At 45.4% G+C, this 18420-nt stretch overlaps 1 protein-coding gene across 1 annotated transcript in view; it reads left to right on the plus strand.

The window, feature by feature from the left end:
- Window positions 1–254: 254 nt before the first annotated feature.
- sobpa (sine oculis binding protein homolog (Drosophila) a) overlaps window positions 255–18420 on the plus strand; it is a 165289-nt gene continuing 147123 nt past the window's right edge. The window contains 1 exon segment of the mRNA XM_034195445.1: window positions 255–565. Within this exon segment, the coding sequence (XP_034051336.1) occupies window positions 470–565 (96 nt within the window). The 5' untranslated portion in view covers window positions 255–469.

The raw sequence follows: 18420 nt of genomic DNA on the forward strand, positions 1-18420 counted from the left end.
TTGTGCTGCTGTGGATGTTGAAGTTTGTGGCAGGATGTGAGCGCCGCGCGGCCGTGCGCACCTGTTTGCTGCGGGTCCGCGCGCCGCGCGCCGCGGACGCGGGTTCGGCTGCTCTGATGACACTCCGCGGGAAACCGAGAACCGCCGCTCATCACCGCGTCATATAATGTTTCAGCGGAGGCCCCTCCCCCTGTCTCGTTTCCCTCACCCCACCCTCCAGCCCGCGCTCCCTCTCGCCGCCTCTCCTTCGGCTCTCCACTGGCGCGCGGACCGCGGAGGACACCGGGCAGGAGATGGCTGATTCAGCCCGGCACCGACAGCCCGCGGCGACATCACCGGCGTCCCACGAGCCGCCGAAGAGCCGGAAGACGTCCTCCGTCTGGCGACTGTAAACAGCGCTGCCTGTCACCTCCTCCTCCACCTCCTCCTCCTCAGCAGCGCAAACATTGACAGAAGTATCGCAGGAAATATGGCAGAGATGGAAAAGGAGGGCAGACCACCGGAAAATAAAAGGAGCCGAAAGCCAGCTCACCCGGTGAAAAGGGAAATAAATGAAGAGATGAAGGTAGGAGGGGGCGGCCCGGGGGGGGGGGGGGGGGGGGGGGGTGCGCAGCTGTATGTGATTACGCGTGGAAAGTGGATGTGAGGAGCGTGCATGTGTGCAGAGGGAAACATCCAGCGTTGTGAATAAATAAATACGCCGGAGCGCGTAACTTGAGTTCCTTTGTGATGTCACTGACGCCTCTCACAAAGGACGCGGCGCGCGGCCGCCGCTACTACCGGACGAGTAGTAAATGAATGAATGAATAATCGGGCGGTGTGCGTTCACGTTGGAATTTCGCCGTGAATGAAAAATCCAGCGCGCCAGTACGTGCGCGCAATTAGTGTAAAATCACGGTGGAATCGACGCGCAGCGCGTGCGTGCGTGCTGATGCCCACCTTACCCACAGGCGCGTTATCCAGATGTTTTTTGTTTTATTTATTTTTAGACTCCTGTCGCCCGTGCGCGGCACTCACGCGCTGTTTGTGCTCGGCGTGCACGGTGATCTCTGCGCCGTGCGCGTTTGTGGAAAAAGCAAAGGAAAAAAGTGTCGCTACGCGTCCGCTTTGTCTCCGTGCGCCTTCATTGTTTGTACACACTGAGCTCGTGTGTGTGTGTGTGTGTGTGTGTGTTGGGGGGATCTGTCACAGCAAGAATAACGACGGCTGATGGTCGTCATTGCTGGCTTTGTGCGTCCACGTGCCAAATAATAACACTGTGTGTGTGAGTGACACAGAGGTGATCTGGTGGTGCTGTCACGTGATTTATCATTTAACTTATAATAGTAATAATAATATTAGTTAGTTTTGGGTTTTTTTAAAATGGCCCTTTAAAAAAAATATTTTTTTCTGATAAATCTGTTTCCAAATGGTTTAAACCAGCGCTGGATTCCAAAATACATTTAAAGTGCAGAAAAGTTTCAAGATTAAATTGAAAGGGGTGAAAAAGCCTAAAAGTTCCCACAAAATGAGCTCATAATAATAACAACTCAAATTTAAATCCTACAGTCCTCTGTTATGTGAGTTTTAGTTTCAGTGGATCTGATCCAGATCAGCACTGAATCAGATGTTACTGCAGATATGCCTGATTTATTTTTCTCATGAAAATCCATTTAATATTTCCTGAGAAATATTTGAGAAAGTAAATAAAAATGCCTATTGTACAATGATAATGAAAGTAGTGGGTTGTGGGTTGTGTGGTGGATCTTGATCCACTACATGGACTCTTACTCCACATGTCCACATACTTTAATATGACTGGCACTGCAGATTTTGCATAATCCTGCTGACAGCGAATCAAACTCAACACAATGGAAATGAGACCTACATATTGGTGAAGGTGCTTATCTCCAGATGTTGGAGCAAGAACTGGATGAGAGTCTGCAGACCCTCCCTGGACAGGATGCCAGTCTACTTGCCCTGGACTGAGACAATGCAGGTGAAGTGCTTTGTCCAAGGGCACAGAAAAGTCATCTAACTGAGAATTAAACCCATGTAAACATATTGGGAGCCATCCTTTTTATCCCAATGGAGCACCTGCTCGACCCTGCACTGTAGTTTTTACGTAATCCTGCTTTCAGGCATAAAAACAAAGCAAGTAGTACTAAAAATTTAAATTCTGTGGAAGAAGACAGCTTCTTCTGCATCTTAGGAACAAGCCTGTGACTGGAGGTCAGAGGGCACGAGGCGGCACATAAGGCTCAATGATTTCCTTGAGATAAGATGGTGCACTACCAGTATTTTATATTTAACAAGAAAAGCTAGAAATCTGCTCTCGTGTGTGGGAGTCAGTGAAGAGAAACTAATACTGGGCTGATATGCTCAGATTTCCAGCCCTTTCCATTGTAATTCCCAGAGTGCAGCGTGAAGCTGCTTCTCGAGCTGCTGGAGAAACTTGTTAAATGAAAAGTATCCATCCAGCCTTTTGCAAGCCAGTGCCGGTGCAGGGGAGCTTTTACTATTTCTTAATTGAAACAAGCACAAGAATATCATGTTGGCACACTGAGACTCATTTTAGCAGGAATCCAGACTGAGTTTTGTTGTTTATTTTTTTAAAATTTAAATTAAAACAAGCTGGAATTGACAGCAGTGCATTGTGCAAAAATCTAAAACATCCGTGTTTCTGTGTCAATGGAGGGTTTTTTTTGGGGGGGGGGGGGGTGTATTTGAATTTGTATTTATTTATTTTGCGAATAATACGTATGTCAGTAAATGAGCAAATTTAAAATTTGTAAATGTTAATTTAACACATAGAGACTTGTTTTTCTAGATTCATCATTTAGATGAAAAGCCCAGTGGACGGTTAAACAAAGTCAGCAACCAGGGGACGATCAGTAATGAATCATGATTCCATCAATATGATGTTCCTGTAACACCACGGGACAGTTCATCCAAAACTCTGACTGGAAAACATCTTTACAAGTTTTTCATTATTTTCATAGCTTCAAGAAACTAATCTAGAACTAAAATGCAATCTGATAACTGCAGCCAGCGTGCATTATGTCAGAAATGATGTGTTTTCAGGCTGGTGTGTTTTGTTGAATCTGGTTAGAGATCTGATCATTTTTTAAAGAAAGCAGACGTGCACGTAAGACAAACACAGTTTGGATGAAAGCAGCTTAATTTATCTTCAGTTCTCATTGTCACTGCAGTGCCGTGACTATAATGAACCATTAGTCAGGGAGACGGCGCTGAATGTTTCTGCTCTTCCTCTGTGTTCACACGTCCAGGTAAACGTATCGCAAGTGGTTTAAAGCATGCAAAAAAACAAATAGAAAAAAAAAGCTGTGCAGCAGACATGGTGGTGTATCGATGGCACGGAGGGAAAACAACATGCTCCCATGACAACTGCAGCATCTCCAGCAACACAAAGGGCAGCTGTGGACCACATTCAGTTTGGGTGTCAAAACACTTCAAAAGGCAAAACAAGTTTGACTGCACCTCCTAAATGTTTTTGATATCAAATAGCATCATTACGAAAGTTTAACATCAAAGAGAAACATTAACCTGAAAACATATCAGGATGAAGCCAGAACCTCCCGTGCTGAAAAATGGAGCCAAAACAGAAGTTGCAAAACTTGCACTTCCATGAATGGCCACATGATGCTGGCTCCAAAAGAGAGTGACTCCCCATAGAAATGAAGACTTTAAAATGTCCAAACTTGCAGCAGAAAGAAACATGTTATCAGTCTGTTATAAAATCCGGGTTTTAGTCTGTATAGCTAGTTTCCCCCGATCATGACAAATCCAGGGGCAGGTTTTTTTCTTCATTTTTTTAAAAATAACACATCAATTTAAACTAATTTAAATCATACGTTTATGAATAAATAAAAGTGTGTGACAGAAAGATTCCACACTCCACGGGGCCGCTGTCAGGCTGTCCTGAGTCAGGAACATACAGAGGACAGCCTGACACCGCTAGCAGAGGCTGTGAGTGGTTTCTACTAACTGCTGTGGACTTGACGTGTTTGTCCTTTCTGAGCATTTTATTACTAATATCTGAGATGATAATGTGACTTCCTGTGTGCTGAATTGAATGAACAGACCATCTAAGACATCTGTGCTTCAGTATTTCCATTCAGTGCAGTTTGGTGTAGTTTAATTTGTATGTTTGCACCGTGAGCACTAACTGGCAGGTGTTTCATTAGGTCCTGTGGTGGTGCCACAGTCAGTGAGGCAGTATGCTGGTCGTACTCCCACCTAGGTCACAGTGGTTTAATCCAGGCTCTGCTCCTTCACTCAGTTATGAGTTGGCTGAAAGTTAGATGGAGTCGGGCACTGCCAAGGTGGCAGCATGTAGAGCCACCACATGTAAGCAGGAAAGCAGCTCTTCAGGTGACATCACGGAGGGTTTTCCAGTGTACATACAGTCTGTGATGACGACCTGCGGCGTGCCCGCTAACATCCACTAAATGAAGTTTAAATATATTTATTGTCTGAAGATGATGCTCAGATTTGTCTTTTAAAAGAGGTGAAAACAAAAAGCGACGTGAATCGTTCCAAAAAAATAAAAAATAAAAAAGAAGCCCTCACACTTCCTCACTTTCTCTAATTTCCAACATTTGAAGACCGACACTGGAATAACCAGCACACGCAGACACACAATGCGGCCTTGTGAGGGATCATACTCCTCTGAAAAGCAAACAGTCTGACAGTGTTTCCTTCATCTGGCTGCTTAATGTGCGCCACCGCGGTAAAATAAACCCCGGTGAGTAATCAAGAAGGAGGAGTGGGCACGGAGGGGCCGAGGACCAGAGGAGAAAGGAATGTACACAGCAAGAGGCTGGTGAAGCTGTAAAAAGTGTAACCCGAGCGTTTGTGCAGGATCACATATCAAGGAAAGGAGAAGGAAGTGAAAGCAGAGCGGAGGGTGGAAAAGTGAAGGAGGAGGGATCAGGAGAGGGAAAGTTGGCATGTGGCTTTGGGAATTTTATCATGGTGTCCTGTGACCTGTTCTGGTTTCTCCCAGTAAGGTATCTGCTTCCCGTCGTCGTCATCACAATCCTGATCTGAGTTGTGTCTGAGGAAACCCGGGTTTGAAGCGTGTTTCATCCCATGTGGCACGGCAGGATGTTTGTGGTGTCAGCAGGCAAAACTTGTAATTCCACTGGAAACTTAAATGTAAAACCACCATCGTGTTTCGTGCTCATAGAGGGAACAAGCCTTTCCTGCTGATGTGTAACTTACTGTTTTCTGCCCAAATGTCTGTCCGTCACAACAGGAAGGTTTGGAAAAAGCAGCTGGGAATCATGAAAACGTTTGTGACAGAGGGGAGTGAAGGATGCAGGATTACCTCGCCTTTATTCAGTGGGACTTGACAGATACTGGTATAGATGTCTTTGCAGGACAACGAAGGTCCTTGTCTTCAGGGTCCTGGTGCTTCCTGTCTTACTGTATGGTTCTGAGACTTGAACTCTAACAAGAGACCTGAGGTGATGACTACTGGAGATGTCTTTGGTAGGTCTCTTTAGAGGATCCTTGGGTACCACTGGAATGGCTTTCTGTGAAACAAGTTGTTACTTTGGAAGACAGGTGAGAAGTATCACTTGCATCGCAAGGAAGCATCAGTTTTGACATTTTGGACTTGTGGCATATTTCTCTGGGTGTGATCCAGCAAACAGGTACCTCAGTATTGAGTACCCCTGTTTTGGAGTTGCCATTCACTGCTATGCTGATGATACTCAGTTATACATGCCGATAACTGCTGGTAATCTCATCCACGTAAAATCCTTAGAAGATTGCCTTGCATCAGTGAGAAGTTGGATGTCTAGAAACATCCTACTTTTAAACGCTGATAAGACTGAAATTATGGTTCTTGGTCCAGTGAAACATTGGCATCAATTTGACCAGTTAACGCTTAGCCAAGGTTCGTGTTTCATACATCACACTGACAAAGTGAGGAACCTTGGGGTAATTTTTGATCCTTCGTTGTCCTTTGACCTCCACATTAGAGATATTACGAGGACTGCTTTCTTCCACCTGCAAAATATAGCGAAGACTCATCCCATCCTGTCTATGGCTGATGCCGAGACCCTGATCCATGCGTTTACCTCTTCTAGATTGGACTACTGTAATTTTCTGTTTTCTGGTTTACTGCAGTCCAACATTAGGGCTCTCCAATTGGTTCAAAATGCTGCAGCCAGACGTTTGACATGAAGCAGAAAGTTTCGACCACATTACACCCATTTTGGCGTCTCTTCACTGGCTTCCTGTCCCAGTGAGATCAGATTTTAAGGTTCTGCTACTAGTCTATAAATTTATTCATGGACTGGCACCTCCCTACCTAGCTGACCTAATTAAACCTTACGTACCGGCCCGGGCTTTGCATTCTCAGGGTGCAGGACTACTTTGTGTCCTTAAGGTGAATAAGAAGTCTGCGGGTCACAGAGTTTTCTATTATCGTGCCCCTGTTGTGTGGAATGATCTCCCTGTATCAATAAAACAGTCAGATTCTGTGGAGACTTTCAAGTCCAGACTTAAGACGCACTTATTTTCCCTTTCGTATGGCAGCATACTGGTATAGTATGTTACTATGCTTTTTATTCTTTTAAATTCATTTATCAGTAATTGGAGCGTGCTGCGGCCTCAACTTTACCTAAATTCTGGGTCTTTTAGTGAAGCTTAGGGCTTGTGACCGGTGATCACCTTAGTATTTCTTCTGTTTTTCTTGTTGCTTAATGGTGACAAATTATACTGTATTTCTTGTCTTTCTGATGCCTGATTCTGTTTTTTTCTCTCTGTTTGAGGTGCAGCTCCATCCAGAGGTGGGTGTGGTGTCTGTTTCTGAAACCCTCCTGTCCTGTGCACTGGCAACATCTCCTGTATAATTGTTTTGTGAATTGTTCTGTAATTTATGTCTGTATCATGGCCCAAGCAGAGGATCACCCCTCTGAGTATTGAGCCGAGTATTCCTTTAACTTTAACTAGTAATGACTTCATGACTTTCTTTGCTAATAAAATTTTAACTATTAGAGAAAAAATTACTCATAACCATCCCAAAGACGTATCGTTATCTTTGGCTGCTTTCAGTGATGCCGGTATTTGGTTAGACTCTTTCTCTCCGATTGTTCTGTCTGAGTTATTTTCATTAGTTACTTCATCCAAACCATCAACATGTCTATTAGACCCAATTCCTACCAGGCTGCTCAAGGAAGCCCTACCATTAATTAATGCTTCGATCTTAAATATGATCAATCTATCTTTGTTAGTTGGCTATGTACCACAGGCTTTTAAGGTGGCAGTAATTAAACCATTACTTAAAAAGCCATCACTTGACCCAGCTATCTTAGCTAATTATAGGCCAATCTCCAACCTTCCTTTTCTCTCAAAATTCTTGAAAGGGTAGTTGTAAAACAGCTAACTGATCATCTGCAGAGGAATGGTCTATCTGAAGAGTTTCAGTCAGGTTTTAGAATTCATCATAGTACAGAAACAGCATTAGTGAAGGTTACAAATGATCTTCTTATGGCCTCAGACAGTGGACTCATCTCTGTGCTTGTTCTGTTAGACCTCAGTGCTGCTTTTGATACTGTTGATAAATATGTAGGACTGCTTTTTTGCATTTGCGCAATATCTCTAAAATCAGAAAGGTCTTGTCTCAGAGTGATGCTGAAAAACTAATTCATGCATTTATTTCCTCTAGGCTGGACTATTGTAATTCATTATTATCAGGTTGTCCTAAAAGTTCCCTGAAAAGCCTTCAGTTAATTCAAAATGCTGCAGCTAGAGTACTGACAGGGACTAGAAGGAGAGAGCATATCTCACCCATATTGGCCTCTCTTCATTGGCTTCCTGTTAATTCTAGAATAGAATTTAAAATTCTTCTTCTTACTTATAAGGTTTTGAATAATCAGGTCCCATCTTATCTTAGGGACCTCTTAGTACCATATCACCCCAATAGAGCGCTTCGCTCTCAGACTGCAGGCTTACTTGTAGTTCCTAGGGTTTGTAAGAGTAGAATGGGAGGCAGAGCCTTCAGCTTTCAGCTCCTCTCCTGTGGAACCAGCTCCCAATTCAGATCAGGGAGACAGACACCCTCTCTACTTTTAAGATTAGGCTTAAAACTTTCCTTTTTGCTAAAGCTTATAGTTAGGGCTGGATCAGGTGACCCTGAACCATCCCTTAGTTATGCTGCTATAGACTTAGACTGCTGGGGGGTTCCCATGATGCACTGAGTGTTTCTTTCTCTTTTTGCTCTGTATGCACCACTCTGCATTTAATCATTAGTGATCGATCTCTGCTCCCCTCCACAGCATGTCTTTTTCCTGGTTCTCTCCCTCAGCCCCAACCAGTCCCAGCAGAAGACTGCCCCTCCCTGAGCCTGGTTCTGCTGGAGGTTTCTTCCTGTTAAAAGGGAGTTTTTCCTTCCCACTGTCGCTAAGTGCTTGCTCACAGGGGATCGTTTTGACCGTTGGGGTTTTTCTGTAATTATTGTATGGCTTTGCCTTACAATATAAAGCGCCTTGGGGCAACTGTTTGTTGTGATTTGGCGCTATATAAATAAAATTGATTTGATTTGATTTGATTTGAGTCTGATCTGAGGTTTCTTCCTCAAAGGGAGTTTTTTCTTACCACTGTCACCTGTGTTCTTGCTCTGGGGGTTAGTAAGGTTAGACCTTACTTGTGTGAAGCGCATTGAGGCAACTTTGTTGTGATTTGGTGCTATATAAATGAAAATAAATTGAAATTGGCCCCAGCAGCTGGAGAAGGCCAAGGGGATGTCCACGTTTCACCTGGGTGTTCCAGATGGTTACTTTTGAGAAATGTGGATGAACCCGTTGTCTACCTGTGAGGTTGTAATGAGAAGGCAAATAAACCAAATGAGTAGATTAGGGGAGCACCATTAAGCCAACACTTTAACAATGATGATGCAACAGGAATACTGGGGAAATGGGGAAAAATATTATATAAAATTAAGACTCACAAATGTAACACTCCAAAACAGTTTTAAGATCTTCAGCTTAAGTAACTGAGAAAACAAGAAGGCACTGGATTCAGTGTTGAGGACTGCTTTAAAGACAACCTCTACACTTTGGTTCCCAAGAAATTCCAAGCTATTTGGATTTTAGGAATTGATAGAACGTCCACACATCCTAGCTGTCGCTCTTGTTTAAGACATCAACTTTTCATCTTGGTCTGGGTTCCTTTGACCAGCCACACCTCAAATGGTACCTACGCTTTTCAAGATGTTCCGGTCGTGTTGGTCCTTCTCCGTGGACTCCAGTGATGGGGCAGCAGAGCAATAAAGGGTTTGGTTTGACATGTTGGTTTACAATGACACAGAACTGACATGGCCAAAGTTGAACATTTTTGGTATTTTTCTGGTATTACGTATATTGAAAATACACATCCAGCACTGTGGTAATACCAGTCTGTGATATTGTTTCTGGCCCGCCAATACTCGATATATGAAATAAGGTTTAGTGTTGGTGCCAGTGCTTGTTTGCATGAAGGCATCTCTGATTTAAAGTTGGTTAGAGTCAATAGATTGTGATAGTTGTCACTGTAATAAACTATGAGTCCAAAAAACAAGAATCAAGTGTTTGTTTTCTTAACAGAGTGAGACAATATTGTGCTTAACAACAATGCATAGAATTAACACTATTTCAAATATGTTATCTTGTATGCGGAAATCACGACAAAGCATTTACGTTATATGCACTTTAATATTGAAGATAACTGAAGCAGATTTCAACAGGACTTCAGTGAACTCAAACTCAACAAATACGCTGAAAAATAATTTAACTTTGATAATACTGCGACGCGTTCATTCATTAAAGCCACAGTGTGTAGGATTTAGTGTCATCTAATGGTGATGTTGCAGATTGAATTATGCCACCTACAGTTACGATTTTATTTCCTTTCACACGTTTGTGTCTTTGTTAATGGGGATACATGCTCCCTTACTGTCTGTTCTAAGTAACGAGAGCTTTTGGGAAAAGACAGTTCTACCTGCATTAATGGTAAATGTTCACCAGGTGGAGATATTGCTGCATTTCAAGAACCTTGAGTACAGGCTGCTGAGACACAGTGACAAACCTGTTGCTTATAGTAGTAGATATTTATGATCCCCCATTTCATAAAAAATGAGGGTTCTCCAGCTTGTTAGCCTGAATGAGTAACCAGTAGACAGTGTACAGGAGAGCAAGTACAGATTTCTATTTCTATTTTTTGCCATCCGAAGACAGCTGTTGTTTGTCTTTTGGTTCCTCCCAGTTTCACCGCGGCAGAGCCAGTACAGACCCACGCTGGGATTTGATGTAAGTTTGATGCTCTTCCTGATGTGTACACGAGGAAACACACGCTGCACACAGAAACATCTGCATACAGCAGAAAAAGAGAATATCTGATGCCACTTTTTCACTTTTTGCAGTTGCCTGTTATGTCATTATTATTCATGAAATCATCATTCATGCATCGGAGTGTTCATTACACACCATAATACCAATAAATTGAATCAATCCCGTGGAGCTGTTGTTGTCAGAGGAAAGGGCACGGGATCAGGAGCAGAGGGTTCCAAGTGTGCAAATTTAATAGACATCTGTTCTAAAAGAGATAATATCAGGTTATTGTGCAAATCTGATATTTTGGCCTCAAAGATCGTGTGAAACAAAGATGGTTTATAGTCTGGTCTTTTGATGATCTCAGTCGCTGTGATCTTCCTCAAGCACCTCGGTTTGTGTTTCAGAAATGTTTCTTTTCCTGCTCTACCTCTTAGTTGCTCTAATAAGTGCATGTTTCAATTTCATACTCATGAGGTGTTTTTTGTGATTGAGGACAGGATATGAGGCAGATCCGTCTGCTCACAATTCAAAGTAAGATTTATAAAGATGATTTTCCATTCTGCAACCAAGTGAGACATCTGTCTGAGGTCATTTTCCTGTTGGGACACCAACTGTAGTTGTGGCCAAGTTTCAGCCACCTAGCTCACAGTTTGAGGTTAAATGAAGAATTCTGAGTTAATTCTTCCTCTGCTTTATTCCAGGTTCTTAGTGCAGAATGCATCAGTTCCACTGGCAGACAGCTCCAGAACATGATGCTACCACCACAGTGCTGAACAGTTGGTCCGGTGTTCTTGGGATTGAATGTCCTCCAAATATATGTTATTCAAGGTTATCATGGCCAACCAAATCAATCTTTGTCTCATCAGACCGTATAACTTTCTTCCGGAAGGTTTTTCCTTGCCAGTGTCTTCAGCTGCAGGTGTTAGTTGAGCTTGAAGGTGTTGAGTTTGAAACAGGAGCTTCTTTGTTGGCCAGCAGCCTCAAGATTCATGGCGATGTAAAACTCACTTGACTGCAGGCAGTGACCCTCATGTTCCAGCAGCTTCCGGTTCATGGCAGGTCTGTACCTCATTGGTTCCTGGGCTGTTTCTCACCATCTGATCCAATTTCTTTTCAGCTGAGACACTTTGCCAAGCTCTTCTTCCAGACCTTGGCAAAGTGTCTCTACAATGAGTTGTCCTTACACAAAATTGTTGGTTCTGATGATCTTAGAATTTGCAGTTGTTTAAAAATTGCTACAAGAGCCATTCAAAGCCATTTCACGGCACAGAGGCTTAAGACCCTTTCACACCGGTTTTGCATACAGCTGCATTGTGATGTGTATGGAGTACACTGAAAAATTGCGCACATTTGGCGTAGTCATTGTGTAGGCTGGTGTGTGATGGTGCATGGTTGCATTCCTGGTCTTGCTTACAGTTGCGTACGGTTGCTTACTGTACAGTGGGACAAAAAAGTATTTAGTCAGTCCCTGATTGTGCAAGTTCTCCTACTTAGAAAGATGAGAGAGGTCTGTAATTTTCATCATTGGTACACTTCAACTGTGAGAGCCAAATGAGAAAAAAATCCAGAAAATCACATTGTAGGATTTTTAAAGAATTTATTTGTAAATTATGGTGGAAAATAAGTATTTGGTCAATAACAAAAGTTCAGCTCAGTACTTTGTGACATAATCTTTGTTGGCAATGACAGAGGTCAAAAGTTTCCTGCAAGTCTTCACCAGGTTGGCACACACTGTAGCTGGTATTTTGGTCCATTCCTCCATGCAGATCTCCTCTAGAGCAGTGATGTTTTGGGGCTGTCGCTGGGCAACATGGACTTTCAACTCCCTCCACAAATTTTCTATGGGGTTGAGGTCTGGAGACTGGCTCGGCCACTCCCGGACCTTGAAATGCTTTTTACGGAGCCACTTGTTATATGGCTGGGGGGGCCTGGCTGCCGGTTTGTTTGTCTTTTTGTTTTCCTCCCAGGTGGCGTGCATTTGGGACTGAGTGGCTGTGTTGCTGAGGCTGTCAGGACCTCACCCTGATCACCTGCGACTCGTCAGGACTCACAGCTGAGGTGCATCTGGATGGATTGGAGCATGTTGGCATTTAAGACTGGAGTGCACAGTGTGTATTTGCCAGAGACTCGACCTTGTGACCAGACGGGTGAGATCATCGTCTTGGGAGCCATCTCATCAGCAGCGGATGCTGAGAAACGTCCAGGTTTGATGCACGGTCTGTGAAAGAGGAGGGGGTGAGGTCTCACGCTCGTCAGCACACTTCCTGAGGTACGTTGGATTTTGTGACTAACATTTATACAGTCAGTAAATGTGGTGTCCCTCACACCTTATTGTATTGAGCTGTTTGTTAGTCATGTATCAGCTTCCACTGCGGTGGAGTTTTGTGAACGGGATGTTCCATGCCTGCAGGTTGGAAGCTGATCAGTAATCAAGCCAGGAAGTGTTTGCTGTTTGTACACTTTTAAGTGTTCTGTGTGTAGAGTGTGGACTCACATAATGGTTCCTTCTTTCACAGACTCGGTTGTTGCGGCCACCTGGGGGGTGTCGGCGGGGTCCTTGGGTCCGAAACAGCTTCTGGCTCCGGACCGTTAGCGCTGCTGGGAGCGCACCACGCCAGGCCGCATCTTTTTGTATTATCACTGTTATGTATTAAATTCAGTTAGCCTTTGTACCGTGCTCTGCTTATTTCATACTGGGTCCTTCAAACGCTGGTCGGTTCTCCGAGCTGCGTCCGACACATAACAGTAATCTCTGGCCAAACATCACGGACCCAGCGTTAGCAGAGACGGTAACGCGCCGGGAAGGCGGCAGCAGACGTTCAGTGGTTATCCGGATCAGTTGCGGGGCTCTCCGCCCGGAAGGTGCGTGTGTGAGACCCATTACTGGATACTAATTTGTGCTCTCTTGCAGCCGTGTTCTTGTGTTGTGCCTCATCCGTGGATCGTGGTGGAGTGTGACTGGCGACGGCTTCGCGTCACACTCCGACCGGATGGGAGGTGTAAACGGGAGCTGCAAGAGTGCGTTTGTAATGGGTTCACGCGCACGGCGGAGCTCTGTTAGCACGGGTCGCTGGGCTTCCTGTGTTACAGTCGTAGCCCCGTTTCCCCGGATAAAGGTAACTACTGCGTCTGTTGTATCAGCTCCGGCGTTATTTAGTTGAGCACATTTTGGTTGTGTGTTGCACTCAGCTGCGCACACAAAAGCAGCTCGTTTGTTTTTTTCTGTCGCCCAAGGGGTTTTTTCATTTTTAGCACTCTGGTTCCCCCTTGTGGTGACTGAATCACGGTACCGTCAAGCTCTGGAGTAGGAACAGGTGTGTTCCATTTGGTTGAGCTTGACGGTATAACTCACTGATTTGTTTTGTGTTAGTTTATTTTGTGTGGGTGTTTTTTGAGTTGGTTTTTGTGTGGGCTTTTCTTTTTTGTTGTCCACTATTTGTCTGGGGGTGTGACCCTGTAGCCTTTGCTAACCAAGAACAAAAAAAAAAAAAACCGGGGACCCAAACAACTGTGTGTTGGTCTGTTTTTTTTTTCTTTTCTTTTTGTTTCGCATCCCCAGGGTTGGATGGAGCGGTCCCCTGGGGGGTGATGGGGTGGTATTTGGGTTGTTTTTTCTCTTTGTTTTTTGTTGTGCCCTCTCTTCTCCTCTGACTCCAGCCGGGTGTGCCGTAGTGTCGGCATTGCTGGAGGGGTGCAGTTAGGTTGTGCTGGGCGTTTCCCAGGTGGCCTCTGCACCCGGGAGGGGAGGGGGGGGGGGGGGGTTGGGGTTTTTTTTTGTTTTCCCTCCCCCAGTTTCCGCCCTCAGGGTTTGACTGTGGTGTCCTCTGGGGGGGAAAAGGCGTTGGGTCCATCTAGCCGTGGACGGGCCGGGGCTGGGTCCTTGGTCGTGAGGGGAGGCGTCTCCTGGGGTTGACGAGGGGGTCCTCTGGGGGGCGCTGGTAGTCCCCGTGGGTGACGGTGGATCCCAGAGGGACCTCGGCCGTGGTTATTACTCCTGGAGCTGGCGGGTGGCCCTCTGGGGGGTGTTGGTCCCTGCGTGTCGTTTGGGGGGGAGGAGGGGGGGGGATTTTGGTATTTTTGTTTGTGAGCTTACATGTGGGTTTTTCTTTTCTCCCCTTCCCTGGGGTTTGATGGAGCGGTCCTCTGGGGGGGGGGGGGGGGGGGGTGGGGGGGGGGGGGGGGGGGGGGTGTTTTAGTATTTTTGTTTGTAGGCTTGGGTTTGGGTTGTTTTTCCTTTTTCCCCTTCCCTGGGGTTTGATGGGACGGTCCCCTGGGGCGGGGGGGGGTGTTTTGGTTGTTTTGTGTTATGACTAATCACACATGTTTGGTTAAAGGCTGACCGCACAGGTGTAGGAACTCCTGGCCACACCTGTGCTGAGACTGTCAAACAAGGGCAAAGATGCAGCCAGTTCAACCAGTCTGTTGGAGGACGAACGCAGACGCGGTTTCCAGCCATGGTCCCTGGAGGGGGGTGTTTCTCCTGGCCAGGTGTGTGTGGTCGCCGGGAGGCTTCCCGTGAGGGTGGGGTACTGTTATATGGCTGGGGGGGCCTGGCTGCCGGTTTTGTTTGTCTTTTTGTTTTCCTCCCAGGTGGCGTGCATTTGGGACTGAGTGGCTGTGTTGCTGAGGCTGTCAGGACCTCACCCTGATCACCTGCGACTCGTCAGGACTCACAGCTGAGGTGCATCTGGATGGATTGGAGCATGTTGGCATTTAAGACTGGAGTGCACAGTGTGTATTTGCCAGAGACTCGACCTTGTGACCAGACGGGTGAGATCGTCGTCTTGGGAGCCATCTCATCAGCAGCGGATGCTGAGAAACGTCCAGGTTTGATGCACGGTCTGTGAAAGAGGAGGGGGTGAGGTCTCACGCTCGTCAGCACACTTCCTGAGGTACGTTGGATTTTGTGACTAACATTTATACAGTCAGTAAATGTGGTGTCCCTCACACCTTATTGTATTGAGCTGTTTGTTAGTCATGTATCAGCTTCCACTGCGGTGGAGTTTTGTGAACTGGATGTTCCATGCCTGCAGGTTGGAAGCTGATCAGTAATCAAGCCAGGAAGTGTTTGCTGTTTGTACACCTTTAAGTGTTCTGTGTGTAGAGTGTGGACTCACATAATGGTTCCTTCTTTCACAGACTCGGTTGTTGCGGCCACCTGGGGGGTGTCGGCGGGGTCCTTGGGTCCGAAACAGCTTCTGGCTCCGGACCGTTAGCGCTGCTGGGAGCGCACCACGCCAGGCCGCATCTTTTTGTATTATCACTGTTATGTATTAAATTCAGTTAGCCTTTGTACCGTGCTCTGCTTATTTCATACTGGGTCCTTCAAACGCTGGTCGGTTCTCCGAGCTGCGTCCGACACATAACACCACTCCTTCGTTGCCTGAGCGGTGTCTTTGGGATCATTGTCATGCTGGAAGACCCAGCCACGTTGTAGCTTCAATGCTCTCACCGATGGAAGGAGGTTTTGGCTTAAAATCTCATGATACATGGCCATGTTCATTCTTCTCTTAACACGGAACAGTTGTCCTGTCCCCTTTGCAGAAAAACAGCCCCAAAGCATGATGTTTCCACCCCCATGCTTCACAGTAGATATGATGTTCTTGGGATGCAACGCAGCATTCTTCTTCCTCCAAAATGATGAGTTCAGTTTTTAACAAAAAGTTCTAGTTTGGTTTCATCTGACCACATGATATTCTCCCAATCCTCTTCTGGATCATCCATATGCTCTCTGGCAAACTTCAGACGGGCCTGGACATGTACTGGCTTAAGTAGGGGGACACGCCTGGCACTGCAGGATTTGAGTCCCTCTCTGCGTTTTGTGTAGCCTTTGTTACTTTGGTCCCAGCTCTCTGCAGGTCATTCATCAGGTTCCTCCGTGTAGTTCTGGGATTTGTGTTCACTGTTCTCATGATCATTTTGACCCCACAGGATGACATCTTGCTTGGAGCCCCAGATCGAGGGAGATTATCAATGGTCTTGTATGTCTTCCATTTTCTTACAGTTGCTCCCACAGTTGATTTATTCACACCAACCTGCTTGACTATTGTAGATTCACTCTTCCCAGCCTGGTGCACATCTACAATGTTCTTCCTGGTGTCCTTCAGCAGCTCTTTGGTCTTGGCCATGGTTGAGTTTGGCGTCTGACTGTTTGAGGCTGTGGACAAGTGTCTTTTATACAGATAATGAGTTCCAACAGGTGCCATTAATACAGGTAACAGGTGGAGGACAGAAGAGCTTCTTAAAGAAGAAGTTACAGATCTGTGAGAGCCAGAAATCTTGCTGGTTTGTGGGTGACCAAATGCTTATTTTCCACCATAATTTACAAATAACTTCTTAAAAAATCCTACAATGTGATTTCCTTGATTTTTTTTTCTCATTTTTTCTCTCATAGTTGAAGTGAACCTATGTTGAAAATTACAGACCTCTCTCATCTTTCTAAGTAGGAGACCTTGCACAATCAGGGACTGACTAAATACTTTTTTTACTGACACGTATGTAGTCCTCACTGCTGCCTATTTGGTTTTTGTGTTTTGTTTTGTTTTTTGGCATTGTGGAAATGTGCTGCGTTCTCAAAATGGTTCATGAAAAGTAAACGGCACTCAGGTTTCCAGACGTACAGGGACACAAGCTGCTGTCTTGTCAGGGCTCGTAACATCAGATCACAAAGTGCAGAGTCCGTTGAGTCCCCCCCCCCCCCCCCCCCACCACCAAAAAAAGCAAGTAGAAAAATATTGGCATTTAAACTCATAAACATCCTGTTTCTTCTTTCAGCATGAGAGAGAGAGAGAGAGACAGAGAAAGAGACAGAGAGAGAGAGAGAGACAGAGGAGAGAAAGGGGAGAGGAGACAGAGGCAGAGAGAGAGAGAGAGAGAGAGAGAGGAGAGAGAGAGAGAGAGTAGATAGACAAGAGAGAGAAAAAGAGAGACATAGAATAGAGGCAGAAAGAGAGAGAGATAGAGACAGAGAGAGCTAGAGAGAGAGAGAGATGGGAGAGAGACAGAGAGGAGAGAAAAGAGTACAGAGAGATGATAAGAAATAGAGAGAGAGAGAGACAGAGAGAGATAGAGAGAGTGAGAGAGAGAGAGACAGAGATAGAGAGAGAGAGAGTGAGAGAGAGAGACAGAGAGAGAGAGAGGAGAGAGAGAGAGAGAGACAAAGAGAGAGAGAGACTGAGAGAGATTTTAAAAAAACACCTTTATTCACAACAGGTGAAGTACATCATTTGTACTCAACAAAAATATAAACGCAACACTTTTGGTTTTGCTCCCATTTTGTATGAGATGAACTCAAAGATCTAAAACTTTTTCCACATACACAATATCACCATTTCTCTCAAATATTGTTCACAACCCAGTCTAAATCTGTGATAGTGAGCACTTCTCCTTTGCTGAGATAATCCATCCCACCTCACAGGTGTGCCATATCAAGATGCTGATTAGACACCATGATTAATGCACAGGTGTGCCTTAGACTGCCCACAATAAAAGGCCACTCTGAAAGGTGCAGTTTTATCACACAGCACAATGCCACAGATGTCGCAAGATTTGAGGGAGCGTGCAGTTGGCATGCTGACAGCAGGAATGTCAACCAGAGCTGTTGCTCGTGTATTGAATGTTCATGTCTCTACCATAAGCCGTCTCCAAAGTCGTTTCAGAGAATTTGGCAGTACATCCAACCAGCCTCACAACCGCAGACCACGTGTAACCACACCAGCCCAGGACCTCCACATCCAGCATGTTCACCTCCAAGATCGTCTGAGACCAGCCACTCGGACAGCTGCTGGAACAATCGATTTGCATAACCAAAGAATTTCTGCACAAACTGTCAGAAACCATCTCAGGGAAGCTCATCTGCATGCTCGTCGTCCTCATCGGGGTCTTGACCTGACTCCAGTTCGTCGTCGTAACCGACTTGAGTGGGCAAATGCTCACATTCGCTGGCGTTTGGCACGTTGGAGAGGTGTTCTCTTCACGGATGATGCGAAGGAGATGTGTTGCACTGCATGAGGCAAATGGTGGTCACACCAGATACTGACTGGTATCCCCCCCCAATAAAACAAAACAGCACCTTTCAGAGTGGCCTTTTATTGTGGGC

Source organism: Thalassophryne amazonica, chromosome 19 (assembly GCF_902500255.1).
Source record: "Thalassophryne amazonica chromosome 19, fThaAma1.1, whole genome shotgun sequence".
Lineage (NCBI taxonomy): Eukaryota > Metazoa > Chordata > Actinopteri > Batrachoidiformes > Batrachoididae > Thalassophryne > Thalassophryne amazonica.